At 36.5% G+C, this 21,685-nt stretch overlaps 1 protein-coding gene across 8 annotated transcripts in view; it reads right to left on the bottom strand.

Annotated features, from left to right (window-relative positions):
- AHI1 (Abelson helper integration site 1) overlaps positions 1–21,685 on the bottom strand; it is a 203,081-nt gene that overhangs the window by 175,622 nt on the left and 5,774 nt on the right. For 7 of the 8 annotated variants that reach the window (XR_008298323.1, XR_003419329.2, XM_027056817.2 and 4 more), the window contains 5 exons: positions 14,750–15,348; positions 14,233–14,280; positions 11,837–12,018; positions 2,416–2,635; positions 1,058–1,250 (listed from right to left, as the gene is read on the bottom strand). Coding sequence is in view for 6 of the 8 variants with exons in the window: in XM_027056817.2 (XP_026912618.2) it covers positions 1,058–1,250; positions 2,416–2,635; positions 11,837–12,018; positions 14,233–14,280; positions 14,750–15,348 (1,242 nt within the window). In the remaining 2 variants the exon portion in view is untranslated. The remainder of the gene's footprint in view (positions 1–1,057; positions 1,251–2,415; positions 2,636–11,836; positions 12,019–14,232; positions 14,281–14,749; positions 15,349–21,685) is intronic. The other variant, XM_027056818.2, reaches the window with a different exon arrangement.

Genomic DNA, 21,685 nt, shown 5'->3' with positions numbered 1-21,685 from the left:
ATTATGTTAAAACTTAAGAAGCAACAAAAAATGTCATAATCCAACAATCTTTCTTAAATCTACTAAGCTTACTAAAATAAATGTGAATGAGCATTATAACAAATGACAAATTTCTATGACAAAGATAAAGTTCCTTGACGTATAAGTTACATCACTTTTCAAAAAAATCACAACTTTGTGTACATCACACAACATAATCACAGAATGTAAATAGTGTTTATATAATAAACATATATAGATCATATGAAAGTTAAAGATCAGAAAAACATGTAATTCCACAAAATCAGTCATTGGTGCTCGTCACATCTTGCTGTTCCACTGCTAAAAATTCTGCATCTTGCTTAAATGGGAAGAGAGGTTTCTCCACTTCCCTGGGCTTATGGAGAGATGACATGAAGAAGAGAAATGTGTATTTCAGGTTTAAATCACCTTCAAAAACAAATTACCTACACCTAAAATTGGAGTAGCTTTGGGGAAATATTTCCTTTACACTCTGAACCTTGATTTCCTTTGCTGGAAAAAAATCAGAATAACAAGTCAACTCAAAGGCCATCTATTCCATAAAACTTTCCCTGACTGCTCTGACTCTGCACTAACCCTCCACATCGAAGAAGCTCTACTTCCTCTTGGTTATATATTACACTGTCTTAGCTAAGCGATCTCTATTCCTCTTTATTGCCCTTGATAGTATATAAACTCTTAGAGAGTCCGATATGGTTAAATAAGTTTACATTTTATAAAACGGATTAAGAAAGAGGACTACATAGATACAGATTACATTCATCACCTCAGTTTACAGTCATGGTGTTGCTGTAAGAATTAAATAATAGAGTGAATCAAATGGCTAATTACTTGCACTAGTAAATGCTCAGGACACTTGCTATTACTTGAATTTCTCACTTGTTATCTCCATAGCATATTACAAACACTAAATCCTGGGGATTCAATCCTCACACTACTTTGTTGCATTATTAAACTACTAAAAACAACAGCTTATATTTATGCAATTAAAATATTAATAACCAAACATAGTTTAAATCACTCTATTCAATCATACCTCAAAAAACAAAATGACTTTAGGGCTCTCATCAGAATCTCGAAGCAAATAGGGGAAGTTTTCATTAAATATAATTTGTTCTTCCCATTCTGGAAGTCTTGATTTTAACTGTTTGAAATCAAATGGCTGGGTCATAATGGGAAGAATGTAATCCACATTCTCTTTTTCACAGTAAGATGAAACAGGCCGTTCACTGTTCAAAAACAGATATGTCCAATAATATGATTAAGATTATTTTGAGAAGATGAGAAAAAAATATAGTGCTTGAGATAAAGAAATAACAAATAGTCGTGATATATGATGAAAAATTATTTTGGTTGTTCACTGAGAAAATTACAAATTATATGAGACTTAGAAGTGGTAGTATCCTACTATCATCTTGTATTTATATGCTATTGATTGGTTTCAGTGAATCATTTTATTACAGAAATATAAAGCAAGAGTTCAGCATACAGAGCTACAATAAAGTAACTCCTTTAGAATCTTAAATGAGTCTATGATAAAACAGTACACTACATTTAAATAAGAAAATGAGTACAACAGGATTGCAAACCTTTTGAGGTATGTCATATTTTTTTGTATGCCCTAAGACAAGTGAATAAGTGACTTTTTTGATAATCTTCATGTTTCTCATCCCTGTCATTTTTCAAACCAAATGACTTTTTTTGAATTCTAGTATAATCATTTATTTTACTGTGCTTTTCATTTGTAAGCTTCAAGCAGGTATGAGCTATAGAAGTAATATTAGAAAAAAGATTAAATTCAAGATTCATTTCCCTCATACGAGGCCCAGGTAACATACTAACTTCAAAAGAAAAACATGAAGTTAGACAATTAAAGCACTTATAGTGCAACATGCAATGATTTACACTGCAAGTTACATGCCATAAATTAGTCATGAAGTTTGGGAGAAGCTCTCTCAACTCCCCTCGACTTAAAATCAATCCCTGGGGGCACCTGGCTGGCTCAGTCAGTTGGGCATCTGACTTTGACTCAGGTCATGATCTTGCAGTTTGTGATTGCGAGCCCCACACTGGGCTCTGTGCTGGCACCCCAGAGCCTGGAGCCCACTTCGGATTCTGTGTGTGTGTCTCTCTCTCTCTCTCTCTGCCCCTCCCCGGCTCACGCTCTGTCTCCCAAAAATAAATGTTACAAAAAATTTTTAAAAATAATCACTGAATTAACATATGTTCTCCATTTCTTCTATAAAACATACTGATCAGTATCAATGGTTGATGAACACCGACAACTAGTAAACTCTTCTCTAATGCAAATCTTTATCTCTAATGATAGAAAATAGGACTTCTACTGCAGACAGTTTCAAATTCAAGGGTTGGCTGTGCAATTAAAAACATTACCTATCATCTTTCTTGACATATTGACCAGTATGCTCATCAATCACATGAATTTTTACCATTGGGTGAGAAATCATAAAATCAGATTTAAGTCGATCAGTTCGGTGAATGTAAACTCCCAGGACAAGATCATCATCAAGCAAACATTTGGGATAGACAGGACTATCTCGGCTTGTAACTTCATGAACACCATCACCACCTGTGTCTTCTTTATCATCTGAAACTACATACATGAAAGAAAATCTACATTATAATTAATCGTTCCCATAACGATATAGCAACAATATAGCAACCTAATCTTTACAATCCATGACTATTTGTCTTTGTAACAAAGTAACTTCAAAGGAAAATAAAGAAAAAGCCAGACAATCGCAGATTACACTCTAAGATAAAATATTATGTTTACGAATGCATTAAAATAGGGTGAGGAATCTTTTTTTTTTTTTCCCTAACAAGAACCACGAACACAAAAAGAAAATAATGAGAACTAAAGACAAAAAAGTGATTTTATTTAGGTATTTTCTAAGTAGAATATGTATCACTCAATTAATTTATAACTGTAATTTCTTCTTCTGGGTAGGAGGTAGCAGGTGAATGCTTCTGGCATCAGCAACTTGAAAAAGTCAAATGAATTACAAAAACCTTATTTTTAAAAGCATCAGAACAGTACAGAGACAATGTATAGCAGATGGACTAAAATTCCAGAGAAGGAGAATCATTCAGTGATAAGCTGATGGACTGAAAGCTCTTTTAGTCTCTGGGGACATTTGTTGATTCAGGGTGTATGCTGAGGATCAGGGTTTAGCCCGCAAAAGGTCACCACTGGGAGAAAAAGTAGCAGTAAACTTTTAGTGGTTGATGGGGCTACAGCCATCATACTGGAGATTTGAAGAGCCTCAAACACATGGCTAATTTTTCCCCGCAAAACTGAGAGACTGAAGAGGTAGTGAAATCTCCCCAGTCTTGTGGTACTAGGAAACAATGACCCACCAGAGGAAGAGGCCTGAAACAAAACAGGCAAAATAAAGCCCTAGAGGGAATGGTCACTTTCCACCTATAGCCACTTTTCACCTGGGGTCACTTACCAAGTCTGGGTGCAGCTAGAGGTTGAGAATCCAGGCATGGCCCCTGGAAGAAGGCCCCGACTGGGGGCACAGAGAAGCTAGCAGAGATTCTGGCATTCACATGGGGCCGGAGTAACAAAACTGAAGACTTGAGGGGCCTCACACGGCCAGTCTCCCCCGCAAGGTATCTGCTAAATTTTGAAGCTGCATGGGGCCGAAGGCTAAAGGACTAGGCTGAAAACCTCGGAAGGGCAAAACTGAATCTCCCACAGTCTTTCAGGCTGAGGAGATAAATATTTGTCAGATTCTCAGTTCAAAACTCCTGGAAGGCCACATCCGAGGAATGGGGCAAATCAAAAATACAGCCTACCAAAACTAAAACCCAGTGTTGACCTAGCTCAATTTCTGATGGATTAAAATCAGTTTTCAACCCTATCTGCCTAAGAGAGTAAAGAGGAAACTCTCTAATAGGAGATAAAATCAGCTGGAGCCTCTAGCACTCCACACACAATATCCAGCATATAATAAAGAGTTACTAGACATAAAAGAGGCAAGACTATATAACCAACAACCAAGAGAAAAGACAGAAAACAGAAGCTGACCCACAGATGATCCAGACTGGAGTTAGCACACAAAAACTTTAAATAACTATGATTAATATGCTCAAGAAAATAAAGGGAAAGATGGGTTAAGATGGAAACTTCCTGGGGCACCTGGGTGGCTCAGTTGGTTAAGTGTCCTATTTCAGTTCAGGTCACAATCTCATGGTTCCTGAGTTCTAGCCCCATGTAGGGCTCTGTGCTGACAGCTCAGAGCCTAGAGCCTGTTTTGGATTCTGTGTCTCCCTCTCCCTCTGCCCCTCCCCTTCTCATGCTCTGTCTCACACTCCCTCTCTCAAAAATAAATAAGCATTAAAAACATTTTTAAAAAATGGAAACTCTCTACAGAGAACTGGAATGCGTTAAGAAAACCAACAGGCATTCTGGTGCTGAAAAATAAAGCATCTGAAATTAAGAACTAGATATATAGATGTGTTTAACAGCATACTGGATACAAAGAAAGACATGATTAGTGAAACGGAAGAAAGAGCTATATCAATATTCAAACTGGGGCATAATGGAAAAAATTTAAAAAGAATATGGGGAAAAACATAAGAAACATGTAGATACACTTACATTTATATATATAAATTTATAGTCTAGAAAAAGAGGAGGGAATAGTGAAGAAACTATATTCTAAAAAATTCTGACCAAGAATTTTCCACAATTGTTAAGTAGTATCTACCAGTAAACTCTAAGCAGGGTGAATTCCAACAAACCCATATTTAAGTATAATGTGATAAAACACTCAAATCAAAGAGAAAAAGGAAATCTAAAGCTGAGTCAGAGGGGAAAAAAAGTAATAATCCCACTAATGGGATGTAAATAAGACTGCTGCTGGAAACAGAAATGATGGAAGTCAGAAGACAACTGCATGATTTCTTTAAAGTGTTAAAAAAAAACCCAAAAACCTGCAACCTAAAATTCTATACTAGCAAGTAGGCTTCAAAGATGAAGGTAAAGTGGGGCACCTGGGTGGCTCAGTCAGTTAGGCATTGGACTCTTGACCTCGGCTCAGGTCATGATCTCATGGTTTGTGAGTTCGAGCCGTGCATTGGGCTCTGTGCTGATCGCACAGAGCCTGCTTCAGATTGTCTCTCCTTCTCTCTCTGCCCCTCATCTGCTTGCACATGCTCTCTCTCACTCACTCAAAATAAATAAATAAACTTAAAAAAAAAATGAAGGTAAAGTAAAGGAATTTTAACACAATAAAATTTGAGGGGATTAGGAGGCCTATACTAAGGGACATACTAAACTGAACTCCTCAAGCAGATAAAAAATGTAAAAATGGAGATTAAAGAAAAAGTAAATTTGGGGGTGAATATAAAGATCAGCGGTACAAAATGGCCAATATATTAGCTGTGAAGTTTAAAATACATGCAGAACTAAAATGCATGATAAGAAACCTATGAGGTAGGAGAGAGAGATGCAGAAAAAAAACACCTGGCAAAATTAAGATGGAATTAAACTATTCTAATGTTCTAGCAGTATTGGGGGAGCATATTTTGTTAGGGAATTAATTTGTATTAGACTATAATAAGAATAAACTTCATGTTCTTGAGGGTAACAAACTGTAAAAGAATATAGAATTAACTTAATATAAGAATAAAAATTTTTCTACTTTTTTTTTATGTTTACTTGTTTTTGAGAGAGAGACAGAGCATGAGCAGGGGACGGGCAGAGAGAGAGGGTGACACAGAATCTGAAGCAGGCTTCAGGCTCTAAGCTGTCAGCACAGAGTCTGACACGGGGCTCGAATCCACGAACCATGACATCATGACCTGAGCCAAAACTGGACACTTAACCAACTGAGCCACCCAGGCGCCCCTAGAAGAAAATTTTTAAAATAACTTGAACAATTCAAAAGAAGACAAGGAGGAAAAGGAACATAAAACAGATATATCATACAAGAAGCAAACAATGAGATAATAAATATAAAGACACAGAAAGATTGCAAACAAGGGGCTTTTTGTTTTTTTTTTTTAATTGCCTTCACTTTTATTGAAGGTCTGTTCCCAAGATGCTCACAGGCTGGGGGCTGTGACCCCACATGTTCTGGGGTGGGGGAAGAAAAGAAGTGAAGGCAAAAAGGAAATGAAGAGACACTATGGCCCAAGCAAAGGGGGGGTGCAAAGTAGGCACAGGTGGGACACCTAGGAGGTGGCATGGAGGAGAAATAGAGTAATGGCAAGCTCTATCTAGACCTGGGGACCATGGGCCAAGCATAGGTCTGAAGGCTACCCCTCCCTCACCAAGTTGGCACCAACTGGCAGTGTATTGTGGGTAATGATGGAGAAATGATGATGGGCAAAACTGTATGATGCAAACTCAAACACAAGTAGATTTTGAGGGAAAAAAATTATTAGAGATAAAAAAAGATACTGTATAATGATTGCTCTTATAGACTGAATGGTTCTGTCCCCACAAGATTCATATGTTGAAATCCTAACTTCCAATGTGACAGTACTAAGAGTTGGAGTGTTTGGAAGGTGATTAGGTCATGAGCATGGAGCCCTCATGGATGGGATTAGTGCCCTTATGAAAGTCTACAACCAGGAAGTGGGTCCTCACCAGACACCAAATTTGTGGGTGTCTTGATCTTGAACTTCCCAGCCTCCAGAAATGTGCAAATAACTTCATTGTTTAAGCCATCCAGTCTATGATATTTTGTTACAGCAGCCTCAATGATTAAGACAACTTGCAAGTATAAATCTGACAGGAAGATATAATGATACTAAACATGCATAAATTCAATAACATAATTTCAAAAAATATAAAGAAAAAAACAGAAAGAAAAAGAGAAAGAAAAACCCAAAATGTACAGTGTGAATTTTAACACTTAACAAATGATAGAATAAGCAGGACAAAAAAAATCAGGAAAATGAGCTGGACACAATAAACCCAATCTAACTGACATACATAGAACACTGTGCCCCATGGCATCAGAATTCACATTCTTTTCAAGTGCACATGGAATATCTATCAAATTGACTATAAGCTGGTCATAAAGAAAGCCTCAATAAATTCAAAAGACTGAAATCACTCACAGTTTGTCCTCTGAAAACAATGGCAGATAGAAACGAAAACAAGGTAACTAGAAGATCACCTGCTGCCTGAGACTTAGACAATATACTTCTAAAATGGGCGATTGAAAGAGAAATTAAAAAGGAAATCAGAAAATGTCTTTATTGAATGATAATGAAGATACATCAAAAATTTGTGGGATACAACTAAAGTAATACTTCGATGAAAAGTTAAGGTCTTAAATACACATAAAGACTGAAATCTTATTAAAATCTATCTTACAAAGCTAGAAATAAATAGCAAATAAAAGCAGAATGAAAAAACGAATATAAATAAAATAATCAAAATAGTACGACACAAATGTACAACAGATAAAATTCAAAGCTAAAGGGTGATTCTTTGAAAATCCTGAGACTTATTAAGATATCATGAGAAAATGAATTACCAAGATCAAGGGACACCCTTGCAGACGCTGTAGACATAGAAAATTTGAAAATTTGGATTAAATAGACAAAATTCTCAAGAAATACAGTCTCTCAAACCTGACAGAAGAAATAGAAAATATGAAGAGTGATATTTATTAAAGAAACTACATCAAATGTAAAATTCTTCCCACAAAGAAAACTTGACCAAAAAGACTTCATTAGTAAATTCTCCAAACATTTATGGAAGGAAAAACACCAATTAATACAAATATTTCTAGAGAAGTGAAAAAGATGAAACATTTCCCAACTATTTTTGAGATCACCAAAACCTTGGTATCAAAAACTCTCAGTATTTCAAGAAAGGAAAAGTACAAACCATTCTCTCTCAGGACCCCAGATACAAAAATCCTAAACAAAGTATCAGTTATTCAAATCCAGTAACAGATTAAAAAGTAGAGAAAGAGGACCTCTTCCAGGAACACATAGATGACTTAATATTCAAATAACAATTAGTCACATTAATAGAAAAAAATGGTGAAAATTTATATGATCAAGTTGAGAGATACAGAAAAAGCACCTGATAAAATTCAGTATCTATTCATGATTGAAATTTTTTTTAAACGTTTATTTATTTTTGAGACAGACAGAGACAGAGCATGAACCGGGGAGGGTCAGAGAGAGAGGGAGACACAGAATCAGAAGCAGGCTCCAGGCTCTGAGCTGTCAGCAGAGCCCAACGCGGGGCTCGAACTCATGGACCGTGAGATCATGACCTGAACCGAAGTTGGACGCTTAACCAACTGAGCCACCCAAGCGCCCCTATCTATTCATGATTTAAAAAAACTATTAGCCAATTAGAATAGAAGATAACTCATAAACTTGATACAGGGTATTTACAAAAAAAACCTACAGCAAACACCACACTCAGTGGTGAATAAATTAACGGAAGCTTTTCCCCAAGGCTGATAAACAAGAAAAGGGTACCTGGTATTTTCACTTACTGTTTAACACTATAATGGAAATCCTAGCCAGCGTATCCAGGCAAGAAAAAGGAGTAAGATACAAGGACTAAAAAAAGTGCAATGAAATAATCATTATTAACAGAAGATATTGACTGTGTATGTAGAAAATTAAAAACAAGCTATGGATACGCTCTTAGAAGTAATTAAATTAATTTAGCAGAAACACTGGATACAATACTAATTTTAAGAAAATCAATTCTATTTCTATCTACATAGATTTAGAAGCATGTATACATGCACGCACACACACACACACACACACACACACACACCCCAGCAGCAAACAAACAGAAAAAATTTAAAAAACAATGTCATTTATGACAGCATTAAGAAACATCAAATACCTAGGAATAAATCTAAAGACAGACTCTCCCGAAACTTACAATATTACCAAGATAAACTGGAGATGTAAATAAATGGAGGGGCATACCAATTTCAGAAGTGGCAAGAATTAATACTTGGTAAAGATGTCAAATCGATCTAGAAAGTTGTTAAACTATAAATATCTTTCAATTCTGGATCAAAATAATGGTGGGTGTGGGGGAAAAAAGAGGGAGAACTGAGAAGCTGCTTCTAAAATTCATCCGGAAATTCAAAGGGCCAAGAATAGCCCAGGTAATGCTGAAGAAGAAAAAACTACTGGAGTAATTACACAACTAAACAGCAAGATCTATCATAAAGGTACAGTAATTAAGTCATAGTTGTATTGGTACAAACAGTCTAATGCAACAGAATGGAAACTGATCCATTCACATAGTCATGTTATTGATGATAAAGGTGACACTGCAATACAGGGGGAAAAAATGCTCTCTTCCATAAATGGTACTAGGTCAATTATACATTCACACGGGAAAAAAAACGGGTCTTAACCACTACCTCTCACCATACACAAGAATAAATTAATTCCAGATAAACTGTAGAGCTAAATGCGAAAAGCAAACAAAAAACTTTCAGAAAATAACGTATACAAAAACATCTTCAGGACTTGGGAAATATTTCTCAAATCTCAGAAAGCACTTGCCATCAAAGGAACAAAGTGGGTAAATAGGGCTATATCAAATTTTCAAATTCTGCTTTTCAAAAAATACCAGTAATAGAAGAGTAAAAGCCAGAGTGGGAAGATAGCTGCACTATGCACGTGTGTATGTACGTATGAATTCCTATCTGAGAAAAGACTGTCATCTAGCTATATGAAATATTCTCACATTAGGAAAGGCAGACAATTCCATTTCTTAAAAAACACACATCGAAGACTTCAACAAATTCACAAATAAAGAAATCCAAGTAGACAATAAACATGAAGAAGTTGTTGAACTTCACTAGTTACAAAAGTTCAAAGTAAAAACGAAATATCACTATATATTAAGAATGCCTACGATTTTAAAATACTGACACTATGTTAGTGAAGATGTGAAGCGCTGGGAGCTCTCAAATATTGCTAGGATCATCAATACTAAGCCAGCTCTGGAAAATGGCAATTATTTATTAAAGTGAAAAATATATACAATCTGTGACACAGTGACTCTCTCCTAAGAAGATGGCCAAGAAAAATGTGTATCTATGCTCCCCAGACAGAAGATGTGACTAGAATATTATAGCTTTATCTGTACTCACCTAAAACTAGAAACAACTCAAATGTCCATCAGTACAACAGGTAAATTACTGTGGTACATTCACACAGTGGATCCCTATACGGTGCAAAAGCAGAACTGATAATGAAGAAGCTCCACTACAGGCAACAACAGTATAAATCTCACAAAAATAATTTTGAGTGAAAGAAGCCAGACACAAAGAGCACAGTATTTCTGATTCTATTTATATTAAAGTGGAAAAATTGACAAAAATAAACTGTGTTACATGTCAAGATGATGTGTACTCCTGAAGGGCAATGAACTGGAGGGGTATTTAAGGGATTTCTGGGTGCTAATGATGTTCTGTTTCTTGATTTGGATGATGATTTTATAGGCACATTCCGTTGGTGAAAATTCACTAAGTAGTGTCCCCGACACCTGCACACTTTTCTATATGTATACCACACTGCAACAAACATTTTAAAAATGTAGTAACGGGAACCACAAAGCATCATCAATTGCATATCCAATGAATAACTACCATAAATTCTAAAGTTGCCTATTCTGGAGGGCACTTGGGTGGCTCAGTAGGTTGAGCGTACAACTTGGGCTCAGATCTTCATGATCTCACAGTTCTTGAGAGGGAGCCCAACGTTGGGCTCCCTGCTGTCAGTGCAGAGCCCACTTCAAATCCCCTGTCCCCTCTCTGTTCCTCTGCTCTCTCTCTCTAAAATAAACATTAAATTTTTTAAAAATTGCCTATTTTGGTCCCATTTTTTGGCCAATAAAATGGAAATTGAAAAGGAAAAAAAAATAAGAGGTAGGAAAAAGGCAGTAACAAGTAAAGAAAAATAAGAGGAAAGAAATGAGTAAAGAGAAAAATAGAAAGTAAGTGGGGGGAAAGGAAAAGTGGGAAGAAAGAACAGAAGCTGAATTAGGCTGAGGACATGGGAAGACAACAATGTTTGACAGAGGGATACAGCCTTAACATCTGAAATGTTTATTGGCTGTGACCATTTATAGCTCTTAATAACTACGAGTCTTAATTATTTAGGGGTTCTAAAACTCAATGGTATAAAGAAGAAATCTTCTGTGGCACAAAAGTGAACTACAAAGTTAATGTCATTCTAGGGTTCAATTAAATTAAGAATTAGAGGTGACTCAAGTAATATTAACTCATCACAGAGACCCACAGTTACAAATAAATCAATGTTTTAATATAGATGAACCCAAGAACAAGTGCCAAATACAGTTACCTCTTGAACAATGCCAGGGTTGGGGCGCCAACCTCTTGTGCAGTTGCAAACCTGTGTTTAACCTCTGACCCCCCCAAAACTTTACTAATGGCCTATTGGTGACCAGAAGCCTTAATGATAACATAAATAGTCGATTAACACGTATTTCACATGTTGCACATATTTAGCAAGAATATATATACTCTTATTACAATAAAGACAGAGAAAAGAAAATGTTACAAGGAAATCACAAGGAAAAGAAAATACATTTACAGTACTGTACTTATTTATCGAAAAAAATCTGTTTAAATGAGCCTGCACAGTTCAAACCCATGTTGTTCAAGGGTCGACTGTATGTTATATTGGATTTTTTTCAATTATAGTCTTTGGAACCAGATATTCTTTAGTTTTAAGGACTCAAAGTTTTAGAATCAAATTCTTTTTATCAAGGCACACATTTTTTCACTTAATTTGGATAACAAACCTGATCTGGCCTTCTTTTTCTTTTTTTTTGGTTTGGATTTTGTGTCCTCTTGCATGCTGTCTTCTCCATTTTCTTCCATTGAGCTTATTTTACCATCTTGATGAGAATCTGAAGTAACTGTTCTAACTGGAGATTTCTTCTTTTGTTCACCTTCAACTGTGTCATCAGAGATGGTTAAGGTACTGCAAATACAACCCAAGTACAAGCTGTTACAAATGCATTCTTCACTTTCTTCTTAATGGTGCAGCAAAGTGAACAATGAACAGAGTCAAGGATAATCCTAAAATCAGTATTATTTCCTGCTAAGGGGATACATATATTTTATTATGCACTAAAATGGTGAACTGTCAAATTAGGTATCAATGGGTAATATTTCATATTTGGTAATGAGTTACATACCCATGAGCCAAATTAAACTTAAGCTGTAAACTCCCAGAAAAAAAATGAATTTGTATGCTGATGAGCAATAGATCTTTCTTTTTAAAATTTTTTAAAATGTTTATTTTTGAGAAGGAGAGACAAAGTATGAGTAGTGGAGGGGCAGAGAAAGAGGGAGACACAGAATCCAAAGCAGGATCCAGGCTCCGAGCTGTCAGCACAGAGCCCGACAAGGGGCTCTGTTTTTCCACTGACTGTTGAAAGGATCCTCACCCTGTTGCCAAGTAAACGACTAATGAAGGAATTTTTAAATTATTTAAAAACAAAAAAAAAATGTTTTAAGTTTGTTCTGCTTTCAAGAGGCTTCATATACCCAACTTTTGACTTCTAGGTAATGATTAATTGCTTGTGTTTTCCAGTGGCTGGTGTGCCACTACATTTTCAGAAGGCTATTATTAAAATTAATAATTTTAAAGTTCTGCATCACATGAACTAATAAATGGTAAGGGGTAGCAGCCTAGAAGCATACTGAGTTGTGGAGAAAAACCAGCCTATTAAAGTTTGTAATTTATCAAGTAAAAAATCTGCATCTAAGTAATAAAAAACTGACTTCAATATATATAGTCATATTTTTAAAAAACACATTGAGAAATAAAAAGATTAGAAAAATATTTCAAAACTGCCTATCACTCCAGAAGGCCATGCCATTTTATCACATCACCAAATACATGTATTTGTATTTAAAGAGAGCTATCTTTTGCATGCCAGTCACGTAACCCATGGTTTTATTTAAAATTCATGAACTAATATTTAATAGTGAGTATGGCTTACCAGTTCATAACAGACACGGTAGTTGTAAGAAAGGTTTGTGGTATACTGTGGCAGGCAGGCTCTAAGATGGCTCTCGATCCTCACCTCTTGCCATTAGTATCTTTGTCTAATCCCCTTCCCTTGACTGTGGGCTGAATCTAGTGACCCACTTCTAATAGACAAAATAGGACAAAAGCAATAGATGTCACTTCCACACCATGATCAGGTTTCACAAAGACTATGACTTCTCTCCATCTCCCTTTCCAAGTTGCTCATATGGAGAGGTCCATGTGGCAAGGAACTGGTATCTCTGGCCAAAAGTCAGTCAGGACCTGAGACCTGCCAAGCACCACATGAGTAAACTTAAAAACGGACATCGCAAGCCTTCCAACAACGATGTCCCCCAGCCGAGCGTGAAGATGAGTGCAGCCCCAGCTGACGTCCTAATTGCGGCCTATGAGAGACCCTGAGTCAGAGGCACCCAGTCAAGCCAGGCTCAGGTTCTTGATCCAAAGAAACTTGAGACTGTTTTGCTAACAGTCAAAACAGTGCTGTTTTGCTAACTTCTAGAGTAGCTTTTTCTTTTAATTTTTTAAATGTTTATCCTTGAGAGAGAGAGAGAGAGCACACACAAGCATGAGCGGGGGAGGGAGAGGGAGAGAGAGAGAGAGAGAGAGGGAGAGAGAGAGAATCCAAAGCAGGCTCCAGGCTCTGAGCTGTCAACACAGAGCCCGACGCGGGGCTTAAACTAATGAGCCATGAGATCATGACCTGAGCCTAAGTTGGACGCTTAACCGACTGAGCCACCCAGGAGCCCCTAGAGTAGCTTTTTAATGTAGCAACAGATAACCAATACATATAGTAAGGTGTTCATGTAGCAAATCTATTTGCCTTCCCTTTGTTACCACTGGTTGTCTAGCTTTTGGCAAGAGGGGAATTATGTTTAGGTGAGGACACTAAGGCAAACTGTCCCTGAATGCCAGGGAATAATCAAATATAGAATGTTCTCACCTCAAGTTGTTTATGTAAATGTGGATTATAGAAAATGAAGGTAATTAGTTAAAAGACATTTATCTTGTTTTCCCCAAAGAGAGACATAAGAATACAAGTATGATCACAGAAACTCACATTGTACATGCAAACACATATGTGTAAGTATCATATATAGAAAAAAAAACCTAGAATACAAAATTTCTTATAATGATTACCTCTGGATGGCTGGATTACTTTTAGCTTCTTCTTTAGGTCGGTATGCTCTACAATAAGCAAATGTTACTTGTATGATAACGAAAAAACCACTATATTCATATATCTGAACAGGCATTCATAACTCAAAAATGAGGGAGAAGTTGGGTTTCTGTTATTAAATAAGCTGATATAAATAAGCAGTTAAGGGTTAGAGACTCCAGAACAAGACTGGTAAGGTTCTGGCTAAACTTCATACTGGTTCTGTGACTGCACCCTTTCAAGTTTCCTCATCTGCAAAACTGGATGATAGTATTACTATTCCTCATAGGGTTGTCACAAGGAATAAATGAGTTAATTCTTATAAAGCACTGAGCATATACTAAGGTGCTATGGAAAGCATAACTGTTATTATTGTACTGGCAACAGGTTCACATGAAAGGTTAAGAATTTCCTTAGTATAACTGCATATATTACTCAAAAGCTGAGAACACTAGTGTTTTTTAAAGAGGACCTTTCATATTTATCAACACAAAGTACCTTGACTCAGCTTTAGATGAGATTGGAACTTTCTTCTTTTTCTTTACTTTTTTTTCACTGTTCAATTTGCCATCATGCAATGAAGTATCTTTTTTCTCACTGTTCAATTTGCCATCATGTAATGAAGTATCTGAAGGAAAGTAAGTCAACTGTTCTTTGAGTTTCTTTCTTATTTTCTTCTTAATCTCCTTTGCCATTTCTTCAGCTACTTGAAGTTGGTATGCTTGCATCAGCTCTTCTTCCTCATCTAAATTATTATTTTCTCTTTCTTCATCTGCCTTCTCACTTTTCTGACGAGCAACACCTGGCTGTGACCTGGTTTGTGCTTTCCGATGCATAGAATCCACCTTCTTCCTGGGAGTTGCCGGTTCCATTCCTTGTGCAGTCACCTGGAGTGCTGTTTTTACCTTTTTACTCGCCTTTCCTTGCTTGTCTTCCTCTGCACTGACATCATCTGGATTTTCAGGGGCTGACTGGAGATTCCTTAGTTTGTTTTTAGTGACTGGCATAATCTTCTCTGGGTTATTAGTGTTACTAGCACTTACATCATCACTTTTAGTTTCTTTACTTTTCTGAAGATTGCTTCTAACAGCGTCAAGCTGGGAAAAGAAGACACAATAACAAAGTTTCAGCCGACCACAGTTCAGTTATGTAAAGAGAAAGCACAATGATCGTTGTTCAATGTGTAATCTTGGGAAAGTTATTTCATTTTTCACTTGGACACACTGATACCATTCTAGACCATCTCATTAGCACTATCCTAGTTTATTCTCTCAGCATTCAATTAGTAATTTCTGAGAGTAACTTCAGATAAATGAGGTAATTAACAGGGAGAAAAAGTAGTTAATGACTTTTCAGAAGTGAATAAATTGCTCAAACCTCAAATGTTATTTTTCTCTTTGGCAGAATGATGCATACTTTAATTATAAAGTATTTGAGAAGTTGCTAAAAGAGGCACAGAGTTAATGCAATTCAGATTCCCCCTGCAGAAAACACAGGTCATTTATCTTGCTTCATAATTACATTCTAAAGTCAGAAGTCTATAGTTCTAGAATCACCCTACAACTGATTCAAATACATCACTGAAAATCCTGCTAAATATTAAACATTATCAAGTTAAATCAAATCACAGACTAAATACATGCCTATATATCTTTCTAATTAAAATTACTTAAAATAAGAGATATTTTTACTAGAAAAGGGCTAGAAATCAAAAAGAAATGTTACTAGTAATAGAATAAATATTCTGAGAAATTTCCCAAGGATAAAAAATAGAAAGGATTAGATCTTTGAGGAAATTAGCAGAAAAAAACCACAACCCGCAGGAAAAGACTTCTCCGTGGAAGGGTGATTCTGGAGAAGCCACATAAGCCCTGAATCAAGTAACATCAGCAGAAGGAGGGGATTAAACCTGAGGATGACCAACTGAGGAGCTGGGAAGGACAGCTCTGTCCCCCACCTCCATTTGTGTCAGATGGTGACTTTCACCCAGAGGACAAGCAGGTGAACAGAGAGAGGGACATGCAGCATGCTTCAGGTAGGTACAACTGTCACCATACATACATGGAATCTTACAGTATATAGCCTTTTGTGACTGGTTTCCTTCACTCAGCATAAAGCTTTGGAATTCATTCATGTTGTTGCATTTGTAGTAGTTTATTCCTTTAACTGCTCAGCAGTATTTCATTGCATGGATCTATACTATATTTTGTTTCTCTATATACTAATTAATGAACATTTGAGTTATTTCCAGTTTTGCACTGTTACATGTTTTTTGTTTCTCTTGTATAAGCACCCAAAAATTACTGTGCTATAGAGTAAGTAGATGTTTAACTTTTTTTTTTTAATGTTTATTTTTGAGGGGGCAGGGGCAGAGAGAGAGGGAGACACAGAATCCGAAGCAGTCTCCAGGCTCTGACAAGCACAGAGCCCTACAAGGGGCTTGATCTCATGAACTGTGAGATTATGACCTGATCCAAAATCAGATGCTTAACCAACTGAGCCACCCAGCCACCCCTAAATGTTTAACTTCTTAAATAACTTGCCAAACTGCTTCCCAAAGTGGCTGTAACATTTTGTAGTTCCAAACGCATAAGAGTTCCATTTCTATAATGGCCTCATCAGCATTTACCGTTGTCAATTTTTTTTTTAGCTATTTAAATATGTGTGTAATGGCATTTCAGTATTGTTTTACATTTTAAGTTTTTTGTTTGTTTGTTTGTTTTTTGACAGAGAGTGCGCAAGCAGGGGAGGGGCAAGGAGAGAGGGAAAGAGAGAATCTCAAGCAGACTCTGCACTGTCAGCAGAGTACCCTATCATTACTGTTTTAAATTGTATTTCCCTAATTAGCAATGGTATTGAAAATCTTTACGCGTGATCTCTTCTTTTTTTTTTTAATTTTTTTTTTTAACGTTTTTTATTTTTATTTTTGAGACAGAGAGAGACAGAGCATGAACGGGGGAGGGGCAGAGAGAGAGGGAGACACAGAATTGGAAGCAGGCTCCAGGCTCTGAGCCATCAGCCCAGAGCCCGACGCGGGGCTCGAACTCACGGACTGCGAGATCGTGACCTGAGCCGAAGTCGGACGCTCAACCGACTGAGCCACCCAGGCACCCCCGTGATCTCTTCTTTAAGTGTTAAAATTTTTTTGCCCATTTTCATTGGGTTATTTTCAAATCATTGAGTTCTAAGAGTTTTCAAATGTTCTACACATAATTTATCAGTATGTTGTTGAAAATATTTTTCTCCATCTATAGCATATGTTTTCATTTTCTTAGCAATGTCTTGAATTTTCACAAACCCGATTCATATTTTTTTCTTTTATGTTCATGCTTTTGTATGCTGAGAAAATCTATTCATAACTCAAGGTTACAATGGTTTTATCCTGTTTCTTCTATAACATATGTAATTTTAGCTCTTATGCTTAGGTCTTTGCTCCACTTCTATTTAACGTCTGAACATGATATGATCATAGTTTATAATATTGTATATGGAGATATGTTCCAGCACCATTTTTTGAAAAGGTTATCTTTCTCACTCCTTGGCAATTCTGTCAAGAATCAATTAACCATACACATTTGGGTCTACTTCTAGACTCTATACTGTTGCACTGAATCATACGTCTATCTTTATGACAATAACAGGTTGTCTTGGTTACTACAGCTTTACAATGAGCTTTGAATCAGTCAAATTCTTTCAACTTTGTTCTTTTTAAAAATTTAAAAATATTCTAGGTCCACTGCTTAAATTTACAAGTAAGTTTTATAATTAGTTTTTCAAATCTTAAAAAAAAAAACAAAACAAAAAACACCTACTGGCATTTTGATAAAATTGAATTGAATCAATAAATCAACTTTCAGAGAGTGGATAATAATGTTCTGTCAGTTATTATTTGACAACAATGATTCTTCTGATGCATGAACATGAGTATCTGATCTTTGTTTTTAGCAGTTTGGGGGTTATCAGGATATAACACGCCTTGCACAGTTTTTGATAAATTTATTTTTGTAATATTTATTTACTTTGGAGAGACAGAGAGACAGAGTGTGAGTAGGAGAGGGGCAGAGAGAGAGGGAGACACAGAACTGGAAGCAGGCTCCAGGCTCTGAGCTGTCAGCACAGAGCCTGATGTGGGGCTCGAACTCATGAACTGTCAGATCATGATCTGAGCTGAAGTCAGATGCTTAACCAAGCCACTCAGGCACCCCAACTTTGACCTTATATTCTGATAAACCCACTTAATAGTTCTAGTTAGTAGCACTTTTTGTAGGTTTTTGTCACCTGTAAACAGAGACACTCTTACTCCCTTTTCAATCTTTATGCCATCTTTTAAAATAGCATTATTGCATTGGTCACGGTCACCAGTACAATCATGAATACTCATGGTGACATAAGCTCAAACTTAGGGTAAAAGCCTTCAATGCAGGTATAGGTTTTTATAGATTCCCCTTATCAAGTTAAGGAAATTCTCTATTCTTTTTGTTTAAGAGTTAACAGTACGGGTGATGAATTCCGTCAAATCCTTTTACTGCATTTATACAGACAATCATATTGTTTTTTATTTAATCTTTTAATGTGATGAATTATATTGACTGATTTTTCTAATACTGAGTGAATGATGTATTCTTGAGATAAACTTTATCTGGTCATGCGGTATTATCCTTTCCATATAACTTAAGATTGGTTTCCTAACATTTTATGGAGTATGTCTGCTCTATGTTCAAAAGGGATACTGGTATAGTTTTCTTGTAATGTCTTTGTGTATCAGGATAATTAACGATTGCCTGCCCAAAGAGTAGAGAAACAGTTGCTCATTTTGTATAGTCTGTAACAGTCTGTACAGAATCATCATTACTTCTCCTCAAATGTTTGGTAAAATTTACCAATGTGGACACCTGAGAAAAGTAGGTAGTTTTCTTTATGGGCAGGTTTTTAACCACAGATTTCATTTTTTAAAGGTGTTCAATATACAAGTTATCTATGTCTCTTTGAGTCAGCTTTGGTAGTCTGTGTCCTTGAAGTAATTTATGCATTTCATCTAAACTGCTAAATTTATTGTCATAAAATTATTTGAAATATTACGTTATTCTTTTCAGGTCTGTAACATCTACAGTGAATACCCTCTTATAGTCCTAATTGGTAACTTGTGTCTTCCCTTTTTCTTAATCGATCTGGTTAGAGGCCATGCAGTCAGACACTCAACTGACTGAGCCACCCAGGTGTCCTTGCAAATTTTTAGTTTTAAACTTTATGTCATTGTTTTTGATCTGTCAATGTTGTAAGTCAAATGCCTGTCATTTAAAAAATCTATTTTAGAGTCTACTTTCAAAAATAGGAAGTTTAGAGTCGCCTGGGTGGCTCAGTTGGTTGAGCATCTGGCTCTTGATTTCTGCTCAGGTCATGATCCCAGGGTCATGGGATTGAGTCCCACATCAGGCTCCATGCTCAGCATGGAGCCTGCTTAAGATTCTCTCTCACCCTCTGCCTCTCTGTCCTGTTCACGCTCACACACATGCTCTCCCTCTCTCTCTGGAATAAAACATTTTAAAAATTAAAAATAAATGTCCAGGAACGTTTATTTGTAGGACCAATAGTTCTATATGTCCTCACTACTTATTTCTTTCATTTTAAGTGTTTTAGCCACTTCTTCTCATGGAAGAATGCTTCAAATTTATCTTCCACATCACTAACTACATTTTTCATTGGTACCAATTCTACTATTTTGGGCTTAAGATATAGTTAAAAAAAAAAACAACTAAAGAAGGAACATGGAAGGTGGTGGTTTTAAAGCTCACTTATTCTACTTTTGGTTATATGGCCCTGGCAAACCACTTAACACCTTTGTTAAGTGGTTTTTCTGTTCAGATGTCTATAAAATCTGTCATGTCTATAAAATCTCTCATGTGCAAAGAGCCTCAATACCTATGTTCCATGATTAACATGAGAATCAGAAACAGCATTTGGAAAATTCTCATCACAGTGCCTAATAGACTGCTGAAAAATAAGGTGAATCTGCCATTATTACGAATTATTACAGCCTTTTCCTTGTTTCCTTTTCTTATTTCAGCCAGCTTCCCTTCCCATGTCAGCCTGCTCTGTACATGAGACTCCTTGTTTTTGTTGTGAAGAGGTCCCATCTCTTCACACCTTAGTGAAAGAGATCCTACTGGGTTGTGGTTAGGAGAGGAGGTTCCACAGCCAGACTGTTAAGACTGTGAATTCTGTCTGGTTCTACCACTAGCTGTGCAAATTTAGGCAAATTATTCAACATCTGTGATCTAGTTTCCTCATTTATAAATGGAGATAAACCACACCATTTTGTTGTTTGTATTAAAAATGAGTGGATATGCATAAAATGTTTAGAAGTGCTTGAAAGATAGAAAAGCACTGCTATCTAGTAAATAGAAGCAGATATTCTTCCTCTACTCCTAAAATAAATCATTTCAAAAACATTTTGTTTCCCTCTAAGTCCTCCAAGAATATCCCCCCTTCTTTTGAGCTGAACAATCTCTTCCTAAGTATTTTTTCCTAGTATACTCATCTCTGAAAAAGAGAGAGAGAGAGAGAGATTTTAAATGGCCTCCTATGAACTAAAAGAGGCTGGGTAGGTCATGTTTAGTCACCTCACACTTGTGTGTTCCCAATATCTAAACTGGACCATAGGTAAATGGATGTACCTTCTGCCCATTTTCTGGCTGTCCACTTAACTGAGCATTCCAGGCCTAAACAGCATTTGGTTCATACTCACAAAGCCCAGTTCTAATAGTGAGAGAAAATATGAGGTTTCACTTTGACTAAGTCCATAAAAATATCCTCAGTTGTTTCCAGGGTTCTTTCTGCTTTTTTTGAGTACATACCAACTTGCTCAAGGAAAGGGCATATCCCAATAAGCAATGTTCCATCCTCCACATGCCTCTGTTCCCTACCAAACTACATACTGGTACCACCAGAAGAAGCACGTTCTATCTAAGGGAAGCATCCACTACAGGAGACCTAACCTGCCCCATTCTGTCAGTAGTTCTAAACTGATGTGCAGTACTACACAGGTGTACTATGAACCCCGTATGTGTGTGCAGCTGATTCTGGCTAATGTCAGTACTTACTTTTGCTTCACTTGAGAATATATACTATTACACTGGTAACTGCCAAAGAGAATATTAGAATGAAGAGAGCACATGACAAAATTCAGAATAGGGTAAAATTTGCTACAAAATACAGGTTATATATATAACTTCTAAAACTCCTGCCAAAGAAACACTATATACCAATTTACCAGAACATGCATGAAGTTATTTGTGTGTGTGTGTGTGTGTGTGCGTGCACAAAACAGATTATGGTCAAAGGAGTAAAAGGTGGGAGTGAAGTAGCTAGACAGGTTTAAAGAGTGACTATTACATTAATTGTGGATACTATTACAGACACTTTATAATACCCTGG

The sequence above is a fragment of the Acinonyx jubatus genome, chromosome B2, assembly GCF_027475565.1.
Source record: "Acinonyx jubatus isolate Ajub_Pintada_27869175 chromosome B2, VMU_Ajub_asm_v1.0, whole genome shotgun sequence".
In the NCBI taxonomy this organism is placed as follows: Eukaryota; Metazoa; Chordata; class Mammalia; order Carnivora; family Felidae; genus Acinonyx; species Acinonyx jubatus.
This window is presented reverse-complemented; position numbering and strand designations above follow the sequence as displayed.